The 14,517-nt window shown below is 36.9% G+C and overlaps 2 protein-coding genes across 2 annotated transcripts in view; one reads left to right on the top strand and one right to left on the bottom strand.

Moving 5' to 3' along the window:
• The window catches only part of tm9sf3 (transmembrane 9 superfamily member 3), a 25,446-nt gene extending 18,961 nt beyond the window's left edge, over positions 1-6,485 (top strand). The window contains exons 5-15 of the mRNA XM_079843558.1: positions 163-240; positions 337-468; positions 701-867; positions 1,063-1,157; positions 1,352-1,482; positions 2,337-2,476; positions 2,710-2,778; positions 2,856-3,002; positions 3,200-3,283; positions 4,831-4,907; positions 5,030-6,485. Coding sequence (XP_079699684.1) covers positions 163-240; positions 337-468; positions 701-867; positions 1,063-1,157; positions 1,352-1,482; positions 2,337-2,476; positions 2,710-2,778; positions 2,856-3,002; positions 3,200-3,283; positions 4,831-4,907; positions 5,030-5,097 — 1,188 coding nt within the window. The 3' untranslated portion in view covers positions 5,098-6,485. The remainder of the gene's footprint in view (positions 1-162; positions 241-336; positions 469-700; positions 868-1,062; positions 1,158-1,351; positions 1,483-2,336; positions 2,477-2,709; positions 2,779-2,855; positions 3,003-3,199; positions 3,284-4,830; positions 4,908-5,029) is intronic.
• On the bottom strand, positions 6,330-14,517 carry prdx3 (peroxiredoxin 3). Its single transcript, XM_079843559.1, has 7 exons — positions 14,409-14,517; positions 13,719-13,836; positions 13,485-13,626; positions 12,373-12,508; positions 11,997-12,100; positions 11,692-11,857; positions 6,330-8,332 (listed from the first exon to the last, which is right to left on the bottom strand). The coding sequence occupies exons 1-7, from the start codon at positions 14,490-14,492 to the stop codon at positions 8,282-8,284; spliced, it is 801 nt and encodes a 266-aa protein (XP_079699685.1). The 5' UTR covers positions 14,493-14,517; the 3' UTR covers positions 6,330-8,281.

Genomic DNA, 14,517 nt, shown 5'->3' with positions numbered 1-14,517 from the left:
AAGCTTTCCTGAACCTCAGAAACCTACTAATATTGACTAATACTAGTTAAATTGTCATTTGAAATTCAACTTTGTGTGAAAATGAAAACTAATTTCTGTAGATTGGTATGCTCTTTCTCATACATATTTATAATTTTACAAACTTTTTACCGATCCTTGCAGGTGAAGTGGAAGAAATCTGATGTGAAATTTGAGGATAGATTTGACAAATATCTTGATCCGTCCTTCTTTCAACATCGGGTAAATGCCACATTTTGTTTTTTAACTCCTTCCCCGCTAATTTAAAATGTGCTGAATGATATTAAGTTTACCCAATGTTTTTTTTGCACCTGACAGATTCACTGGTTCTCAATATTCAACTCTTTCATGATGGTGATTTTCCTGGTGGGCCTTGTTTCAATGATCCTGATGAGGACATTAAGGAAAGACTATGCCAGATACAGCAAAGAAGAGGAAATGGATGACATGGTGATCACCACTTACAGAACATTGTTGAAATACTTTATTAAATGAGCCTTATGAATCCATCACCTTTAAATGTATGCATTTGTCATTCTCACAATGGCTAATGTTTTATAGCTCTGATAATAGCTCCATAATTTAATTCCATGTTCCTCTCTGTGATGGCGTCTTCCCCTCTGCATTCTATCAAACTCAACATATTCTGTTTTTCTTTATCCTATTTATATCTCACTATCAGGATCGTGATCTCGGTGATGAATATGGATGGAAGCAGGTTCATGGTGATGTGTTCAGGCCGTCCAGCCACCCGCTGATATTCTCCTCCCTCATTGGCTCCGGGTGTCAGATCTTCTCTGTTTCTCTCATAGTCATAATTTTGGCCATGATTGAGGACTTGTATACAGAGTGAGTTTCACCTATGATTAACAGGGCAATGATAAACTACATGTATTGTTTAATTATTGTCTAGATGGTTAAAGTAAAAATGACATTGTTGTATAATCACAATATACATTTGGATATTTATGGAAAGGTTGGCTGTGAGGGATATTCACGTTTTCTTAAATGCTCATCAAAGGAATTTCATGTTTGCTTTTGTAGGAGAGGGTCCATGCTGAGTACAGCCATATTTGTTTATGCTGCCACGTCCCCAGTCAACGGCTACTTTGGTGGAAGCCTTTATGCAAAACAAGGAGGTATGCAAACTAATATTTGTAACTAATATTTCCTTTCTGCGATAAGGAAAGCTCCAAATATAATTTTAACTGTATTAGCTATAGGTAAGATATAAATAAATGTAAGCATATAAGGTAGCCTATTGAAGGTGTTCTAGGTGTCTACAGACTTTTTTTTTGTCGTTTCTTGCAACTATTCTACATAATTTGTGCAGGGAGGAGATGGATAAAGCAGATGTTCATTGGAGCTTTTCTGATTCCTGCCATGGTGTGTGGTACAGCATTCTTCATCAACTTTATTGCAATGTACTACCATGCCTCCAGAGCCATCCCATTCGGGACCATGGTGAGTTTGTAATCTACCTTACGCAAGCATAGACTATACACTGTATATCTCAGTCAATAATAAGTCAATTTCAGGCTGATTTTTACAACTGGGATCAACTGCTGAGTAGAAAAGACAGCTACCTTTCCCCCCACATTGTATATGTTATTTTGGACCATTAAGTTTGGTTGTGAACATGCTAATGTCATTTAGTTTCAAGTCCTCTTCATATTACACATGACATTTGTTGAAAGTGGTTTATACCCCTATCAGTCTTAAAGTGTTAGTTCACCCAAAAATGAAAATTGTGTCAATAACTCACTTACAGGTTGTTTCAAACCCAGAAGACTTTTGTTAATCGTTGGAACACAAATTAAGATACTATTAATGAAATCTGAGAGATTTTTATCCCTCCATTGAAAGTCTTATCACTCAAAGCTCGGTTCAAAATCCATGTGAATTAATCCAAGTCTTTTGAAGACACAATTGCTTTATATGGTGAGCATTTTTAATTTAGGCTTTTATTCACATATAAAAATGTATCTTAGAACTCTGAAATCTGGTAAACGGACGCTCAACTGGATTAAACTGCTCTATTTATAAGTTCTCTTTTATGAAAGTTTTGAACCATTCAAGTTTTTGGTGAATAGAAGGACAATGGAAGTACAGAAATCTCTGATTTCATGAAAAATATCTTCATTTGTGTACTGAAGATGAATGAAATTCTTGTGGGTTTGGAATGAAATGAAGATGAGTAATTGGTTACAGCATTTTCATTTTTTGGTTAACTAACCCTTTAAAGGACTAATCACTAATTGCTTTGGTACAATACATGTTGCATCTGTTGAAATGTCTTATCTTTTTTGTTCGATCAGGTTGCAGTGTGCTGCATCTGTTTCTTTGTAATTCTACCTCTGAACCTGGTGGGGACAATTCTGGGCAGGAACCTCTCCGGTCAGCCCAACTTTCCTTGTAGGGTCAATGCTGTACCCAGACCCATCCCAGAGAAGAAATGGTAACCTCAATCATGATTCACACATCACAGAGTGTCAGTTGTCTTGATATCATCCAATATTTCCCCGCGTTTCATTTTTGCTTTCTGTGATTTACATGATGTTCAAACATGATCAAATTGATTTGAATTTAAATACTGTGAAGGTTTTCTACATAAGTAATCATCATTAGATAAAATGATAGACTTTTATAATTAGATTTGTCTCGTTACTAAATGTTTCTCTGAATTGGCAGGTTTATGGAGCCAGCCGTTATTGTGTGTCTAGGTGGCATCCTTCCATTCGGGTCAATATTCATTGAGATGTAAGTCTACACACTGACACGCCCATAATCACTATGAATATCTGTAAGATTAAAAACCATCTCACATTTTCTTTCAGGTACTTCATTTTCACATCTTTCTGGGCCTACAAGATTTACTATGTGTATGGATTTATGATGCTGGTACTGGTGATCCTGTGCATTGTTACAGTCTGTGTTACCATCGTCTGTACCTACTTCCTTCTCAATGCAGAAGACTACAGATGGTAAGGAGCATTACTTGCAATACTCTCTTTATAATCCTGTTTTACTTATGTATTTTAATTTGTTTCCACATCCTCCCAAATGTACTTGGGATCAGACCGCAGAGGCGTTTCAATTTCATGCATTATAGCCAGATGACATCATGAGACTGAATGACAGTAATTGTTTTATAAGATGTTATTTTAAATTTTTTTTCCAGGCAGTGGACAAGCTTTCTTTCTGCAGCCTCAACAGCTGTTTACGTTTACATGTACTCCTTCTACTACTATTTCTTCAAAACAAAGTGAGTTTTAGTTTCTTCTCCTCAAATGTCATTGTATGAATGCTCTAAATTTAAATGACTCATTTACTCACCCTCAGTCACTTGAAACTAGAACATAAGATATTCTGCAGAATTTCCAAGCTGTTCTTTTCTATAAAACATTTTATCTAAAGTGAAAAGCTCCATAAAACTAATTTAAATAAAAAATCCAATAAAACTACATTCTAAATCTGTGTGAGGAACATATTGAAATTTAAGTATCACTTTGATCATTTGGGTTGTGTGCAATAGGTATGCATCAACATTTCGGCCGCAGAAAATGGCATTTTCGGTTTTTAGCCGAAAATACATAGCCTGGCTCCGCCCTCCTACGTTCTTCCGCTAATTTTTCATTTTCCTTCAGTACTCCGTCTGGGATTGTGGTATATTCTCTGGTTTTCTCCTGTCAAATTTTAACCGGTCCAATCAGCGAACAGAGGGAGTGGCTGAGAACGATGACATTGATGTAGTGCGCTAGATTGAGATGACATGCGTCACGACCAAACGTTAGCAATTGGCTATGGCAGATCCAATAGTTTTAAACTTCAACAGAGTACCCGCCTTCAAGGAAGTTAACGCTTGTCAATGGAGAGGGGCCAGACTCTCTGTACAAATGGAGTGTATGAGAGTCTGGTAGGACCCTCATTTTCAGTTTTCGGCCAAGTGCATACATTTTTCGGTTTCAGTCCAGAAATTCTTTAGTTCATCCCTAAATTGCATTACATTGTTTAAAAATTTTGAATTGTTTCTCATTTTCATTTAATGGATTTATTACCATATCTTCCACACCGGGGCAAAATTGTGCTGAGAAAAATCCATAGAAATATAGTAGTATGTCCATTGAGAAATTGGTGTGAGACTGGTGAAAATGTGCAACTTTTTCTGTTTTTCGTTGACTGCATTTTAGTGTTATGATGAGGAGGCTGTGATGTCAGATTAGCAATGCTTGAAACTGGTTTGTTTTCCATGCATTCGTACTCTATTTTGCGTGTGATGTCAATAGCATTATATAGGTTGCGGCATGTTTCAGATGAAAAAATGTATAGGGCCAGATTTACTTACAGCTTGCACCAGTGCAAACCCTCTTTTGGCTTTAAAAAACTACCGTCAGGATTTACTAAAGACATGCAGTGAAAAATTAGCGCTGAAAAGGCTGCAATAAAATTTATGGGAGGAGAGTATTTAAATGAATCACGCAAGGTGTTTTACAAAGGTTTGCGCTCGTAAATTTACTGGTGTTTGCGCCATTATTTACTGCCCAAAAAAGCACGTCTTTAACCAGGCGCTAACAGGTAGATTGCATTGGTCATTAGAGAAATGATCCAGCTGCGTCTGTGTGCTTTAATTTACTAAAACTGTCCACTCCCATCGGCGCTTTTATGGAGTTGCGCTCTCATGCTAATTTGCCCTATTTAGTGAATCTGGCCCATAGACTTCTAGTCCAAAAAATATTGTAATTGTCTGTGTGTAGATCCAACACATCTGTGGATCTGATACCAATGATTAGCATGTACTCATTTTGTCTGCAGGATGTATGGCTTATTTCAGACGTCATTCTATTTTGGCTACATGGCGGTGTTCAGTACTGCTCTGGGAATCATGTGTGGTGAGTACAAGAGCACCATCACTTCTCCAGTACTGTGATTCTCCTCTTAAATCCTAAATGTTGCCGTAGGGAAGGGGAGCAACATATTATGATAACACAATCCACAATCTCTTTGTTTTTAGGAGCGGTAGGTTACATGGGAACAAGTGCCTTTGTGAGGAAGATCTACACAAATGTAAAAATCGACTAGAAACTCTGCAGCGACACTGCGGATCAGTCGACACTTCCTCCCGATCGACGCGGGCACAAAGTCTCCATTTATTTTGCAAGAAGAGATTGTGGTATCTTGTACAAAATCTAGTTTTCCATTTTCTCAATGAATTTAAAAGTTGTGGCATGATGCGTACACAAGGGTAAAATGAGAGGTGTAATAAACAGGACTTTTTATTTTTAATTTTTTAATTTGATCTGCTTTTCGTTTTTCCCTCCAGAGGCAATGCAGGCAGTAAATGCAGATAAAAAGGGGAAAGAAAGTACACCACAATGTTGCTCCTATTTCTTATAACTCTAACCCACCCCCCAAAACCATTGAACAGATCTTTATTGATGGAATAGTCTAGCTCTCTTCAGTGAAGAGGCCAAAGTGTATTGAGAGCCTTTGTTCTATTATATGAGAATATCAGAGAGTGGGGTTTACGTCCATCCTCTTGCTTGTCTGTTTTGTATTAGTCGTACAATGCCATCATTGTAGTATTGTTTTACATGCTTATGAATTGCACCAAAAGCATAAATGTGGTTCGAAATTCCAAAACACAGAAATTAACATAAATCGATAAATCAATATGACGTGAAGCAGCCAGGTTTCGGCTCTACCTTTTCAGGGCATCTGTTGTCCTGTAGCTCAGATCCACGGAACCGAGCGGGACGGAGCTTAGCACTTCAGATAGTTTGCTATCCACAAGCAGATTCTAGCGAGACTGATGATCTGAAACGATGGTTTGGTGGCAGATTGTTTTAATGGGATGTGTGATGTGATATTTCTCTTTCCAGTTCAGTCTTATGTTGTTGTTTGGATTTGAATGAAGTCTGCTCGTAAAGATAATATATGGAGGGGGGTGGCCATGTATATAACCTTGATAATGTAACTGTAGATGTAGATCCCAAATGTATTTTGGTTGTACAGATTTATTAAAGGGTGTCTTTTCTTTCTTTAATGGACAGTCAGATTAAGGTTTTTTGTTACTTTTTTGAAGGTTGGGGTGGGCTTGGTGGCACAATCTTGCCTGATATTGCATGAATTTTTCACCAAATCAAATGATCAGATTCTATTTGTTTTTGTTTATCTTCATTACCCTTTAGGTGACCCTCATCACTACCCTTCTTTTGCATCTTGTAGAACGGTCTCAAAAATAAGTGCTTCATTGACTTTGTGCTGCGCATAGAGGAAATAGTCATCAGCTTTTTTTATTCTTTTTTTTATTTAAAGAGTTGAAAGGCTATTCATTGTCTTGAACAGCTGACTCACATGCTTATTTTTGTATCCATGATCTGAACCAAAATTGTGATTGTCAGACACAATTTAGGCACACATGCTAAATCTCTGCAGACATACTGTACAAAGTGAAGTTATTGTACACTTTACTAGATGTTTTCATGGTTACTAAGTGCAGTCACACTTAGAACTGCTGTTCTGATTTTTCTTGTTCCATTGTGTAAATACAGTATGTAACAAAAAAAAGTTTGAGGTGGCAAAGCCTTTTTCTAAAACTCATTCCTCCCACTTTAAAAATTGATTTCTGGTTCCTCATGTCATGTTCCATGTGAAGTGTAAAGAGACATTTTAAACAATATTAACTTGCTGTAAAAAGGAGAAAAAAAAGAAATAAACATTGTTTTTGAGGTTATGTAGGCATGGTTTATATATGAAGGAAAAGTTGTCATAATTAAAATGTTCTCCCCAAGGACAGCTGAGTACTTGACGGGAACTATGAGAATTACACACAATCAGTATGTAATTGATTGCACTTTTCAGTAGAATAAACAAATGGTGTGACGGCAGCTTCATCTGTCTTCAACATATTTAGTGTGTTTGTCAAAACTTGGTCTAGAATCAGTCAAACTCTAGAGTTACTGAGATCAAAGTATTGCTTTACCATTATTGTACGGTACCTTTTAGCAAGGAATTGAACTGCAGTGAATGGCCCTTAAATTGACTCAATACCAAAGCAGGATTTCACAACCTTTGTTATTCAAACTTTTCAGTAACAAATGCATATTTTTAAATTGTTGCACTTACAAGTTACAACAAAAAGTCATTAATATGAACTGCTGTACTTAAGACTTTAATATCTCCTATTCCACCATATCCCTGGGATAATTGCTAAGGATCATATGCAGAGATGTGAAGGTACACTAACTTTTTTTGTTGTTGTTCAAAATGAATATTTAAATGAATCAGTACATCAATCCTTATTCCAAAATGTGTTTTTGTCTTACCCTGATTCACTATGACTATAATAAGTATTTCTAATTTAGACCTGGCAGGATGGTTTTCGTGAGAAATTACATGCGTCACTTGCCTGTGTCGGCTACTTTGACGTGTACACTCACTTTCAGGAAAAAAAAAAGGTTCAGTAAGGTACAAAGATGTATCTTTTCACTTTTGTACCTTAGGGTACCACCCCAGTGACATCACTGTACCTTTTTTCTGAGAGTGTATGGTGTGGGCATGGGGGGAAAAAAACGCATAACAGGAGAGTCTGCTGGCAAAAAGAGGAAGTGACAGCTCGTAATAAAACGAGAATCAACACTGGCTTGGCTTTACGGTGGGAACTGAGGGATTTAAAATGTGTAAGCGACGTGAAGATGGCCGTTTTATTACTCAACAGGTGTTTTATCGAACAGATAAATTGGCATATGTAGCTCTCTACCAGAGTTCATTGTAAAGCAGTCACGCAGAGCCGAAGAACAACCAAAACAATGGAGAATACATGCAGTTTTGTTTTTAACCCGCTAGAGAGTTGCATAGTGTACCTTTATTATACATATTGCATAATCTTTGAAAGTTGGCATTAAATCAAAAAAAAAATTCTTAATGCATGTTACTGGTTTTATTAACAGTTTATCCATGCGTATATTTTCATACAATTTTTTGACCACACAATATTTAATCAAAATTCTTTGCTTATGTCGGAGAGTGAAGCACTTTGGATTGAAAGCATGTGCTATGGCAAAAAGACAAATTTAACAGTGCAGCTTTTAGTTGGAAAGTTTAAATGCATAAATCAAACCAGATTCCACTCCCTATTAACTGCCAACATACTGATACATAAAGTCTATAAATAATTATATTTACTTTGAATATGGATTATGAACTTGTTTCAGTTAAGTGCTAAGATCTGCAGGATCTGTCAGTACCAGTAGTTTTAGGGTTTTCAGTTGACCTTCTCAAAGTATTCCTTCGAGCCATCTGGAGTCGGCTTAATCTAAAACAAACAAAATCACATAAATGCAGTCAAAACAACAGCCACAACCACACAAACCTTACATTTCACACCATTATCTATGGCCATGACAGACGTGTGTAGTTCATAGCTTGCCAAATACTACCCATTTACAATAACTTAAAAGGACAAGCTTGCTGATTTTCGTCCAGCTTTGTATCTATTTGTGTCTGTAGTATATGTAAATTAACTATGCATACTTTTCCTTCACGTAACCAGCACCCAGATCTATAAAAAATCTATAATGATAAATAAACAAAATCTGGAGCAGGAAATATGAAGAATGTACTTGTCCAACTGCTTTAAAACTGAGTACACATTTACAATAAAGTTTGATTAACTGGTTAAAGGTAGGGTAGGTAATGTTTTTCATAAACACTTTATGTTATACTGGTTGAAACTATCTTCACATCCTGATAGTATTCAATAATAGAAGTGGTCTCCATATAAAAAAAAGTCCACATATCTTCTGTAGAAGTCTCGGGACCAAACATTTTTTCGTCCAAACATTGCATTCGGTACGAATGCAATAATAGGATGTTCTACCTGCCTGTCAACACAGTCACCCTGTTTGCGCAGACATCACACGTCACAGCGCATTTCATGAGGCTATGCAGAGTTGTAAACAGACAGTCGCCGAGCGCCGCAAACAACAGTCGTCTTTTACGGTTTTCTCCTGAACCAAAACTTATACTGCATTCACGCCATAAATACCATAATTAAGAAATGGTCCACAAAAGGTTCACGTCCTCAGATTCTGATTTATGCGTTTCTATAGGAATATTAGGGATGCAACAATACAGTTAGTCCACGGTTCAATACATACCTCGATTTTTAACCATGGTTTTCGGTTCAGTTCTGATGGCTTGTCACATCAGTTTTTTGCTATTCTATTTTAAGCGACAGGAACAGCAAGAGGTTAAGGAGAAAAAAGACTATTTTTATTTCTTTATTTTCTTTCTTTATTTTACTTAAAATAATTGAAAACCTTACTTAAACTTAAAACTTTACCAAAAAAAAAAACCCTTGTACACATTGTAAAATATAAAATAAATATATATAAAGATTTACACTGGCAGCTCAGAGCAGTACAGCAGCATTTAAGTATGAAATTTAAGTAAATGTAAAATTAAAACACTACATAGACTTCACTATAAAATATACATTGATTCTTATTAAAGCTACTGTATTAAAGTTTTTCAGTCAAGAGCAGTGAGTGATTTTCTCTTTGTCTTTAGGTGTTGTATTAACAATAACATTAAAGGGATAGTTCACTCAAAAATGAAAATTCTGTCATCGAGAAATGAATACAGGTTTAGAACAATATTAGAGTGAGTATATAATGACATAATTGTAGAGGTGAACTGTCCCTTTAAGGACAGCGTGTTCACTAGGCTGCGCTGCTGTCAATTTAAGACCTGCGTAAATCTAGTACAGACCGATACAGACACGCGCCGATTTTACTTTCACTTTAGACATAACCGACTGTGTTTATGTTAACCTTGTGTGTATTTGACAGTATTAGCGAAGTAAGACGACTACTTAGTCCAGTAATCACGTGTTTGACAGGCGTTTAGTGCGCGCGCTCTAAAAGGCTGTAAAACGCATGCAAATAATGAACTTTCGTGATTGTGAATAACTATAGTGTTCCGTGAGTAGGGTTGGGAATCGTGAGAAATTTTCCGGTTCCGGTTCCGGTTCCGCCTAACGATTCCGGTTCCAATTCCGGTTCCATTAAAATTATTAAACAAATAGTGGTAAAGGAAAAAGGCACAATACGCAACTCAAACAATCCATTTTGTGTTTATTACTTGCTCTAAAATGTATTTACAGGTTGGCAATGTCAAAAAAGTCCTGTACTGTACATATATTACAGTATTAATTAAGCCATTCTTGCAACACATTGTTTTTCAAATGAACACCTCTGAAATTGTCTTATTACATTTTATCTCTCTGTCTCTAATAAATATAATTTATAACTTGGTTTTATTCAGTTATATTTATTAATTAGTTGTATATTAATTTAATAGTAATTCAGTTATTCAGTGAACTTGTAAATAATAAATTGCAATTCAGCATTACAAAGGTAATTGTGCCTAAACCACTAAACCGCTTACCTAAACCACGGTGACTCAACGGTTGACAAATATATATATATATATATATATATATATATAGGCCTTTCACTATAAATCTGGTATAAGCCCTGAGGCACTCTCTGCTGTAGCAAATGTTTTGTCAAATTGCTAGTGCAGCCTCCTTTGCATGTTATTAACTTTTCACGTGTTACATTTTGCTTCATTATCATTCATTCTTTGGAAATGAATCCATACTTGTGACTTTCTCTTCGCCATGCTGGTGGTCAACGAGAAAATATCTGACGCAAAACCTTAAATGTGTAGCGCGAGGGCTTTCAGGCTGAACTGCGTTGCACTCCTGGAAGCGGCAGGCAACGTAATTAATATTCATGATGAGGTGAGCCAGGGTTGCCAGGTTTTCACAACAAAACCCGCACAATTGCACAATCGCTTCAACCCGCGGACATGAAACACAGCCCGCGGCAACAGTGGAAAACGGGAAGGCGGTAAACGACGGACTTGGCAACACTGGCTGTCACTCTGATACGCTTCCAGCGCTTCGCACACACATTGCACCAGAACCGTTTTCGGAACCGAAACTTAGGAATTTCGCGTGGTTCTGGTATTTTTCAAAAATCAGTTTCGGTTCTGCATAAGAACCGGTTCTCGGTTCCCAACCCTATCCGTGAGTATAACTCTACCACTAACGTGGGATGTGAATGTATGTCGCGTTGTTCAGTATTGGGATGGAGGCAAATGATAGAATTTGTAGAAAAATAATTAAATGCAAAACCGAAAAAAAAAAACCGCAATTCAGAAGCGCGTATTGAACCTTGAATGCCGTACCGAACGGTTCAATATTATATTGAGAATTGTGGCATCCCTAAGGAATATAGAAACTATTTGGAAGAGGCGTGGCTTTGGAGGCTCTCTGAAGGGAGGGTGGGATCTTCCACCTTCAAAGCTAGCTTTCTATTGCTAGCCTCTATGAAATTCTACCTTTAAATCTGGTTTAAGGAGTTGAGGTACTTCAAATGAATAAAGAGCTAATTTACATATACTACCAACATTGTAACAATACAACACTGGTTTAAAAAATAAATAAATAAATAAACGCATATGTACAAATTTACAACGAGGTTTGATTTACTCATCCAGAAGTTGGGGCATTTCATTTTTTCCCAGTCTTTTATGCACCAACCACATATTATACAGTGTAATCATATTGTACAATGATATACCAGTAAAACAGTAAAAGCTTACCGTGGGTGACTTTGGGGTCCAGCTGGCAGGACAGACTTCACCATGGGTTTCCACAAACTGGAAGGCCTTGACCAGACGGAGGGTTTCCTCAACAGAGCGTCCAACCGGCAGGTCATTTACACTCATGTGTCGGATCATTCCATTAGGATCAATAATGAAAAGACCCCTATAATGCGAAACATCACGTAGTTAAAAAGCAAACTATCCAGCTTAGCAATGCATGAAAACCAATATTCAGATACAGGAAATACATTTTTTGTGAGAGAAAATAAAGTAATCCAAGTACATTGACTAAATGACAGTACCTTAAAGCAATTCCAGGACCCTCAAGCAAGACCCCATAGTCTCTGGACACTTGCTTTGTGAGATCAGCCAACAGGGGAATGTGGATTTTCCCTAATCCTCCACTCTAGACAAACCAGACTTTAGTTGGCAAGCTTAACATTTGGCATGAATTAGGCATTTCTGATGCTAGTTTCCCAATCCCTTGATCCTATTTAGAGAACTTAGAATGTATAAACCGTAAGGTGTACAATGTCAATCGTTCCACTGTTTGGACAGCATGTAAACTGTGTGCGTTTTATTTCAGCCAACTAATCAATAAGGCCTCGTAAACAATGTAAAGTGACAATTGTGTTTAGCTGTAGTGCGTACACAGCCTGTGAAGTATAAAGTATAAACCTTTCTTGGGGTGTTGGTCCAGGCCAGGTGGGTAAAGTGTGAGTCCACAGACACACCAACTACTTGACAGTTTACATCACGAAACTCATTGGCTTTGTCACTGAAGGCGATGATCTCTGTGGGGCAAACAAAAGTGCTGCCGGGTGGGCAGAAATAAAGAAGCAAAAAAACAACAGTAAATCATTTGATCAATAATTCCATAGTAATGTATAAATGTAATACGAGATATAATTTTAATATTATTTAAATAATGAGACAATGTTATGCATGAGTGAATGCTGTATTTCCACACTCCATAGAGGTTATTTAAAAATGATTATTGAGTACTATACTGATAAACTTTACTTAAAGGATTAGTTGACTTTAAAATGAAAATTACCCCATTATTTACTCACCCTCAAGCCATCCAGGTGTACATGACTTTCTGATGAACACAATCAGAGTTATATTAATAAATATCCTGATACTTCCAAGCTTTATAATGGCAGTGATGGGGTCCATTGAGTTTGAAGCTCAAAAAAGCTCATCCATTCATAATAAACGGCTCCAGGCGGTTAATAAAGGCCTTCTGAAGCAAATCAATGTTTTTTTTAAAGAAGAATATCATATTTAAAACTTAATAAAGTAAAATATCTTACTTCCGCCAGACCGCCTTCCGTATTTATCTTATGAAAAAAGTGTAACTGGCGCGTCGTATCACTAGAACGTAGCGTAAGCTTTTTGACATGTGAGAGGCGCTACCCTTTCTTCGTAAGTTGAATATGGAAGGCGGTCTGGCGGAAGCTAGATATTTTACTTTTTAAAGTTTTAAATATGGATATTTTACTTACACAAACCCCATTGATTCGCTTCAGAAAGCCTTTATTAATCGCTCGGAGCCATGTGGAGTATGTTTATAATGGATGGATGTGCTTTTTTTGAGCTTCAAACTCAATGGACCCCATCACTGCCATTATAAAGCTTGGAAGAACCACAATGTTTATTAATATAACTCTGACTGTGTTCATCAGAAAGAAGAATGTCATATACACCCAGAATGGCTTGAGGGTGAGTAAATCATGAGGTAAGTTTAAAGAGTTTATTGGGAAGAAAATGTGCAATTAATAGCTTACAAATCAAGTGGGTAAAAGAAAAGGACCAGGTATTTGCCCTTGAAATCTTCTAGGCTGATCTCCTTGAACTCTCCATTGAGAACAGCAGTGCCTTTGAAATGTGGGGCCTGTTGAGTGACTGCCGGGGCCCATCTAGCAGTGCCTGATATTTACAAACATGCATGATGGATTAGCAAAGATAATACTATCTTTAATTAAAGCCACAAAAAAGCTCATTACTCTTTTAAGACTTACTGACTGAGAAGCAAGCTTTTTGTGCAGCAATGCAAGAAAGGGATTGTGGGGCCCTGATCACTGATGGTCCACTGTGAGGGGTCAAGGCCTTCAGTCCATTAACTGCTGCTCTTCTTGCCTGTTATGAAGGAGGGTCATACATGAAAGAGCCGTTATACAAGTTGGTTATCACTTTTCAACAGATAGCACCATGCCCTTATCATGAACATTGTTTAAAAAAAAAAAGGCCAAACACTATAACTATACAGGCCCACTGAAAAAGTGGCACATTCTACAAATACTGTACATGTTTTGTGTTTTTAAAAGCTAGGCACACATTTGAAGTGAGATTGGGTAAATTATGTCATACATTTTTATCTAAGATAAACTTGTTACTTTTCACGTTAGGTTAAAAATACATCAAATTGTTAATCAGTTATTAATAACACACAATATATACGTCTGCACAATATATACATAACAATTGCACTGGTGATTTTGACAGGTATTTGACAGTGAACATTGTATGGTCTGGTGTAAAGATACATAAGCTGTAAAGGTTAAATACCGTGCAACGATCTGCTAACCAAACAACGACTAACAGAATCTAACCAAACCACACTTGCACCTAAATTGAATGAAGCACTTATTTCTCGTAATAATGTTTCGCAGCAGAAAACGTATCTATCGCTACTGCTAAATGAAACTTACAGAAGTACCAAGAAGTCTCCCAATGGTGGCTGCCATCTTGCTAATGTGCTCAATGAATGCTGTGCGCAAAAACACCTTGAGCATCAAAGCTGCGCACTAATTTCGCATT

This window comes from Gobio gobio, assembly GCF_949357685.1.
Source record: "Gobio gobio genome assembly, chromosome: 18".
NCBI lineage: Eukaryota > Metazoa > Chordata > Actinopteri > Cypriniformes > Gobionidae > Gobio > Gobio gobio.
This window is presented reverse-complemented; position numbering and strand designations above follow the sequence as displayed.

Excerpts from the sequence above, each read along its gene's own strand:
- prdx3 (XM_079843559.1), bottom strand. The coding sequence starts at position 14,492 with ATGCTCAAGGTGTTTTTGCGCACAGCATTCATTGAGCACATTAGCAAG. Across the intron at positions 11,858-11,996 it reads GGTCCTGGAATTGCTTTAAG|GGGTCTTTTCATTATTGATC; the intron begins GTACTGTCATTT and ends TTCGCATTATAG. Across the intron at positions 8,333-11,691 it reads GGACCCCAAAGTCACCCACG|ATTAAGCCGACTCCAGATGG; the intron begins GTAAGCTTTTAC and ends TGTTTGTTTTAG.